Source organism: Helianthus annuus, chromosome 4, assembly GCF_002127325.2.
Source record: "Helianthus annuus cultivar XRQ/B chromosome 4, HanXRQr2.0-SUNRISE, whole genome shotgun sequence".
Taxonomy (NCBI): Eukaryota; Viridiplantae; Streptophyta; class Magnoliopsida; order Asterales; family Asteraceae; genus Helianthus; species Helianthus annuus.
In genome coordinates, this window is record NC_035436.2 from 48368972 (window position 1) to 48377312 (window position 8341).

Sequence of the window (8341 nt, forward strand, 5' to 3'; positions counted from 1 at the left end):
GTTTCCTTAGGAATCGTTGTGGGTTTCTAAACCCAATGATCAGTTTAACCTTGCTTCAATGAAGGGACATTGGAAGATAATGGTTAAAGTCTTTGGTCATCTTCATACAGTGGAGGATGATCAAGGAAACAGTTATAGGTACACTGATCCGAGCGAGGCTGAAGAGGGTGATGATGATGAGGAGATGGTTGACATGGAGGATGAGACTGAGGATGCCGGTCCATGGGGACCAAGGCAGAGGTACAGGCGGCAACATCAGGAAATTTCTGCCGATGTAGCAAATTTTGTGAATCAAAGACAGGGGCCATCGTACAAGAATTTTAACCGCGGGCAACAAGTGGTTTATGATAATGTGTCGGCGTGTATAGGAGAAGGAAGGGAAGATGAGGTGAGAAGGAAGGCTTGGGAAGAGATGCATGGGACCCAGATGCAGGAAAAGTGGGCCGTCCAATCGGCCTATCGTGAGAGGATGGAAAACCATATGGAAGAGCAACAATTGCAACAAGCGCTTCAAAGATCCCAAATGGAACGCTTGTTACAATTGCAGGAGGAAGATATTGCCCGAAGACGGGCATGGGAAGAAAGGGAAGAAAAAAAGCGGCACGAGCGAAACACATTACAAGATCAGCGCTGGAGTGCCTTATATGTCTCAAATGAAATGGCGATAAACAACGCTAAGATCCTCCACGATCAGGAGAGACATCGGAGAGACTATGAGGCAGGCCTCCCTTATGTAGAACACGCGGGATGGATCGATTACTCTAACCTCCGTGTTCCGTGAGGCCCTTTTGATCCATCCCCTCACTGGCCCGAGGCAGTTGGGTCCAGTTTCATTCTGATACCCTACCAGCCGCCACCTCAAGGAGAGCCAGGTCCCCTCGATAACTATAGGGAAATGTTTGAGGCCTCACTGGCTACTCATACCAGCCAAACCCGCCAGTTGATCCAAACGAGAGATATCGGCGGTGAAGGCAAGGTATGTTTTGTGTTGTTGTTGTTGTATATCTTGGTTTTCTTTATTTCTATTCCGTTATTATTTCCTTTTGCCTAGTTAAATGAACATTGTAGGTGTGTTCCCTATATAACCCTCACGAGACCTCTCGTCCTCCCAAGCTATTGGGGGGTTTAAAAGGGCTTGTTGCTTAAGCTAAATGCAACCGTGATTCCCACGAAAGTGAGTTACTATTGTTATTGTTGTAAACTATTTTCCACAAAAAAATCAAGGTAAATTAACGCATGATTTGGTAAAACTTTCATAAAAATGGTAGAACTAAGAACCTAACAAATTTCAATGGTTGTGAGAAGCATGCTTCTACACAAGGGTTTAGATTTATAGGTACACCATGTTCGCGAGACAACCAATTTTGTGGAGAGAAGAAGAAGACAGGAGCATCTAGCGACAAATATCAGGTGCATGCGTTTCCTTTTTACCTTAATTCTTAGATTAGTAATAAGTGGATTGTAATTGTGAATTATTTTTCGGGGTGGAATTTTTGGGAGGTTAGCCGTGTCACATCCCTTGTGCGTTTTAAAACTCTAGTTCTTACACATTGAGGACAATGTTTACCTCAAGTGTGGGGATGGGGGAGTAGTAAAAGTTTTCGATTTTGACCCGTTCATTTAAATACTACACATTGAGGGCAATGAATACCTCAAGTGTGGGGATGGGGGAAAATTTCAAAAATTTTTCAAAAATGTCTTGTTTCGAAAGCGATCTTAAAGCACAAGTAACTAAGTCAACGAGGGATGTCACAACCCATTTGGTCTTTTGTCATGGTCAAGTTCAAATTAATAACATGACGGGTATTTAGCGGGTGATTATTTGGGAATAATCCGCCTAAGAAACTAGTATTTGATGCATGTCACATACCATACCCTTTAGATATGTGAGGTTTTGAGCCACTTTTACATCATAGATTACATACTTATGTTTCTTTGTTTGAGTGGACCATTAGTCATGTATTGTAGAACTTGCAACTTTTGATGCGTTTGAGACCATAGACCGAATACAAGCACGAGAAATTAAGGCATTAGGTAAACCTTTTCCATTTTACACCATTTTTATATCCTTACCCAAAAATTTATCCCCTAGTAGCCAATTTTGAGCCTAATCCTTTCGTTTGACCATCCTATAGCCCATAACCTTAAACCTTTTTCTTTTAAACCCGTGTGATGGAAATTCGATTATAGGAGTCGAGTTTGTATAGTTGTATTTGATTGTTTGCATAAAAAAGAGAAAAATCAGAAAATGTTATGATAAAGATGAGAAAATTGTTGAGAAAAAAACAAAAATATATGTTCTTAGTTTGAGAAATAAAAGGCAAAAATAATTGCCTCGAAGTTGATGTTTATAGTTTAGTTTAGAGTAGTCGTTTCTAATAAAAATCGAATTTTCATCACCTTAGCCACTTTAAAATATCCTATTTCCTATCCTTAGCCTAGCCCCGTTACAACCCGTTCAAAGACCTTATGACTTGTGCTTGGTATTCGTGTTTGATGGTGGAGAATGATTGAGTTGCAAGCCTATGCGAGTACGTGTTCTAATCGGTTTTGAGCGATTAATTGTTGAAGTGCTAATACATTATAAACATTAGCCAATTTATAAGCCGAGTGGAGAGAACATTGTGAGTGATGTGCATGAATTGTTGGTTCCGCGGGCGGGTTAATCTTGGATAACCATTGTTATATGTGATTATTCACTTGACCGCTAAATATGTTGAAAATTGTAATAAGTTTGAACTCTTGTATGACAATTGACCTTAACCTTCGTCTGGGGAATGGGGAGTGTGTTCTTTGTTCGACCCACGTGAAAGTGAAATACAGATTTGCTTGAGGGCAAGCAAAAGACAAGTGTGGGGATGTGATACGTGGTTGAAAACCGGTGTTCGTAATTGTTTAAGTCGATGTTTTTACGTAACTTTTAATCTCGAATAGCCTACTCTTAATAAAAAATGTGTTTGCATGTTTGATGGAGTTAAAGGTGCTTTTTGGGAGCTTTACGGACTACCGGGACGATAAACGGACCACCGAGACGCAAAACGGGTCAACCGGACTCAAGAAATGGGAAAAACGGAAAAGATGATTTCTGGGCACCGTCGCCGACGCCCATATGGGCCGTCGCCGACGGTCGATACAAACTGCCGTCGCCGGTTTTGTCCGTAGACAGTGAATTTGGCTGTCGGCCACTTCTGAAAATGCATGAGGCGTCGCCGGCGGGGCTTTAGGCCGTCGGCGACGGCCTCCCAATATGTTGACGCGAGAATTTTGTTCCTTTGTGTATGGGAACGAATGAAAGGAAAGGGATCATCAATTTTTCGGGACTTACTCATTATTTTGAAGTTTGAATCATATCTTGGAGCCTATTCTCACCCACCATTGATCACCAATCCACCTACTATCACCAACCTTCATCCCAATCATTCGAAAAAACACCCGAATCATTATCACTTTCATACACACAACCCTAATTCCATCAATCATCCATCCTTTCATCACCACTATTCCAATACAAACCCTAACCACCATTCCATCATTCTTCAAGCTTCAAGATGATCCAAATTGAGTTCCAAGCATCCGTTGATCAAGTCTCGTTCACCATAAGCGGCTAATTTCTTGGAGGTTTCACCCCGGTGTAGGTTATTGTAAGTCTAGGGTTTGAACAATGTTTTAGTTTGATTTTGTGACAACTTGAATTGTATTTGAATTGATTGACAATTGTCTTGCATTTGAACTATATTTGTGAATTGTCGAGTGAGTTATGAAATTTGACTTTGCGAAACAAGTTTGTGCAATTATGCCTTGTCATTCAAAAGGTTTTACTTGTCCGAAGTAACGAAGTGCATTGTGGTCCGTAATATGCGTTGATAGCAATTGGCACCTAAGCTTTGATGATAGAAATCCGTTAATAACATATTCAAGTAAATCAAATTTAAAACTTGTAAGAACCCTAGGATTGCAATTACAGAACCGGGTGTGAACCTTGTTTTCTCTATCTTGTTTAAACCTTTAATTACATTCTTGCAATTGTTAATCATTCGCAGTTATCAACCCGATTTCTTTAGTAACTTTAATTCACATCTTTCAATCAAACAAAAATACACAAAAACAAGATAGCAAGCTTCATAATTGTGATATCTTTTGAGAATTCATCCAAATCCATTCGCAAACCACATAGTCTTCGTGGTTCGCCCCCTTGCTACCACTAGCTATTTGTTAAGGGTAAATAGGGCTTATAAATATTATCTTTGACTGGAGTGTGACACTTCGATCACCTGAAATATTAAGTATTCCATATGATATATTATGTATACATGTTTTGTTTATACGTAATTATTTAATCACTCAGTGGGGTTTCACATAAATATTATAATGAATCACGTAATCACAAATAAGTATTCAAAATCACTTAGTCACGTAATAATACATAGTCAACTATTGTTTCATAATTACGTAATCACTTCGTGTGGTTTCACATAAAATACTATAATGAAATCACGTAATCACGTAATGGGTATTCAAAATCATGTAGTCACTTCATGTAATGGGTATTCAAAATCTTTCAGTTTTTTAAGAAAACTATAACAACAGGCTCTCAAATTAAAGAGAGTGAAATGTCGTTAATACGGTGTATTTTTATAAATAAATATTAACTCATGAAAAAGTTATAGTCGTTTAAAAATCAAGGGGGAAGTGAGTTTATGACTCAACAATATTGGATTTTCCTGTTTCATCATTTTCCCCACTTGTTTCCCTTGTTTTTAGTTGTTTTTAGTTATCTGAATGCTATATTTAAGGACCACTTAATCTCAACCATTGATCTTGCAAATCAAGGGGCAAACTCATCTCCTACACTTACACTTCGTACATATATACGTGTATATATATATATATATATATATATATATACACATATAGAGTAGGTGTTGGTAGAAAGCCTTATTTTCCTAGAAAGTCTAGTAAGCAATCAGAACGTGACATGTGGCATTGAAGGATTTTAACTAAAAGAGCAATTTTGTAATTTGACATTTTATTTTAATTTTGGAATTTATATCTCATTAACTAACTATGCACGATTTTATGGTAACTGATTCTCTATGATTTGCGAATTACTACCAGATGTAAATATCAATCAAATTCTCATTCGTTCCTTTCACAATCTTGATCAACTTTATTCGTAAATCATTTTTTATGTGAGAGATAGTTATGGCTTCAAACACAATTCTTGATTGCGGATACGGCAAATACACTTCTTTTTCTGTTTACTATTATCTGGTCTGTATCGATTTTTAATTATGTCTGGAAACCACCAAAATGTTCTTGACGTTGTGTTTTAACAGCAAGCAGATTCATACAAGTGTGTTTTAGCATTCAGATTCATACAATTGTGTTTTAACAGCAAGCAGATTCATACAGTTGTGTTTTAGCATTCAGATTCATACAGTTGTGTTTTAGCATTCAGATTCATACAGTTGTGTTTTAACAGCAAGCAGATTCATACAGTAGTGTTTTAGCATTCAGATTCATATAGTTGTGTTTTAACAGCAAGCAGATTCATATAGTTGTGTTTTAGCATTCAGACTCATACAGTTATGTTTTAACAGCAAGCAGATTCATACAGTTGTGGTTTAGCATTCAGATTCATACAGTTGTGTTTTAACAGCAAGTAGATTCATACAGTTGTGTTTTAACAGCAAGCAAATTCATACAGTTGTGTTTTAGCATTAGATTCATACAGTTGTGTTTTAACAGCAAGCAGATTCATACAGTTGTGTTTTAGCATTCAGATTCATACAATTGTGTTTTAACAGCAAGCAGATTCACATGCTGTGTTTTACCATCCATGCTGGTAATGCTGGAGGACAATTATTTCCATATTTAAAACAAGCTAAATGACATATCTACCCTAATTAATTAAATAATCCTATTTTTAAGAAACACATATTACCAAAATGCCACCAAGATGATCTCAACCATTAAACATACCCATTGGATGGCCCAGATCGCTTCCTAGACTTTCTAGGAAAAGCACACTTTCCGTAGGATCCCCACTCTATACATATATATATATATATATATATACAATTATATATATATATATATATATATATATAGGATAAGGTTCAAATGTGAACAACTTCTCCAAAGTGAACTGTGTGAACTGATATGGGCCCTTGATTTTTATGATCTTGAGATTTGAATGAGTGGAATGATGGTAATTATTTGGTTAATTTTTTTCATTTAATTAAATACATAAGGGTATACCCGTAATTACACAATCAAAATAATTAAAAAAAGAAACCTAAATTCTTTCCATGTATCAAATTGAAAATTCATGATTATCAACATTTAACTGTGTTACAACTATTAGCAATTAGGAATACGAAGACTCCAGATCTACACTTAACAAACTTTCTTCAACATCCTTCTCTCCCACCTCAAATTACTAAAATCTGAATTCTTATTACTATCCAAATCCTTTACAATAAACCACCAAGACTCCAGATCTACACTCAACAAACTCTTCTTCTGCGATATCGAGTTCGGCGAATCACAACAATCGTTCGCTCAGTTCGGCGTCAATGCGCTGCCGTACATCCGCCTCCTTCCACCGGACGCTGTAGATCTGAAATTCGGTTCGATCGCAATAGACGCCGGAGATTTCTCCGGTTTAGCGGAATCTATGGCACAGTTTATCCGGTTCGATTACAACCTCCATCTCCGATTTCGAGGAAGGTGAACGGAATCGATGGGGTGAAAGGAATCGAGGAAGGTTTCATCACCGGCTTTGATCTTCACCGGATCTTTTTTCAGATCCGAATCGAAGAAAAAGTACGCTAATGAATTCGAAGCCGCCATCAACGAACAGATCAAGTAGTTTTCCTTACTCTCAATTTCTCAATTTTGTTCCTTCTTTTTATTAATTTTGTTATTAGGTTAAGTCATAAGTGACTGTTTATTGATTTTGTGTTATAATTGAAACCTTATTAGGTTGGTATTAGAATTTTAACGTGAATTTAGAATGCACAATAGGTGTTTGATGAAATGATTAGGAGAACATAAGGTCTAGTTATACGTATATATGATTAGGGCTTTGCTGTACATGATTTTGATACATTTTTCTATATTTAATTGTCTTATGCTTGTCAGTTTTATTTGGATTGAACTTTTTTTAATTCATTTTTAAGTTTTGTATACATATTTGTTATAGGATTGATGGTGACTTTGTTCTTATTTTTATGATATATTTCTGTTTTGTGTTTGTTTTCAGTGTTGAGTACAATGTTTCATACGTCTACCATGTTATGTATGCCTACTTTGATAGGGACAATGTTGCTCTCAAGGGGTTAGCCAAGTAAGTTACTAAAATCGTTGTCATTTTTTAAATAAACTTGTACTAACAATCAATGGGACAGTGTTTGATCCGGCTATGCTACATGAATACTTGTAGATTCTTTAATGCAATGTACACATGTGTATTCTGATTTTGCTCTGTTTTAATGCAATGTACACATGTGTATAGCGTCTGTTTTTGTGATATCTCATAATTTTTTTATGTATTTAATGTGTAAAGTTGTTGATGTACACTTGTGAATTATGCAAAGTATTAGTTGCTGAGTTTTTTTTGTTCATTTTTTTATTTTGCTCTGTTTTAACGCGATGTACACATGTGTATTCTGATTTTGCTCTGCTTTTAATGCGATGTACACATGTGTATAGTGTCTGTTTTTGTGATATCTCAGATTTTTTTGTGTATTAAATGTGTAAAGTTGTTGGTGTATACTTGTAAATTATGCAAAGTATTTGTTGCTGAATTTTTTTTTTGTGCTATTATAGGAGATGTCGTTAACGAGAAAAGTGGAGATGAAAGGTCGATAAGGATGATGTAACACCTCGAAAAATTTCGTCCAATAATGTCTTGACACGTGTCATAAGGTTCCGTTATGTGAAAACATACTTTAGAGGGACTAAAAGTGACAAACAGTGAAAACTATGGAACGTAAGGGTCCAAAGTGTCAACAATGGATAAATAGGCTCTATGATAACCCTACATAATGTTTATAACCTTAAACGGATGGTTCATGGATCATACGACGCGGAAATTGCACAAAAGTGAAGTATTTCAAACTATAGGGGCCAAAAGTGTCAACATGTTTAATTTATACCTCTGAGTGAACTTTTGGCAGACCCGAAGCTTTGTATAGCTAAAATATACTCACTAGAATATGTGGTAAAAATTTCATGAAGTTTCGTCAACGTATGAGAAAGTTATGGCCAAAACCGTACTTGAAGGACTAAAAGCGTCAACGTCGAATTTCAGGGCTTTTCGGTTGAGCGCAAAATG

General features: G+C 36.6%; 1 protein-coding gene across 1 annotated transcript; it reads left to right on the forward strand.

Moving 5' to 3' along the window:
• The first annotated feature begins 895 nt into the window (after positions 1-895).
• LOC118491484 (ferritin-1, chloroplastic-like) lies at positions 896-7481 on the forward strand. Its single transcript, XM_035989303.1, has 5 exons — positions 896-976; positions 6569-6732; positions 6811-6870; positions 7268-7351; positions 7448-7481. Exons 1-5 carry the CDS (start codon positions 896-898, stop codon positions 7479-7481), a joined length of 423 nt encoding a protein of 140 aa, XP_035845196.1.
• The last annotated feature ends 860 nt before the right edge of the window (positions 7482-8341 follow it).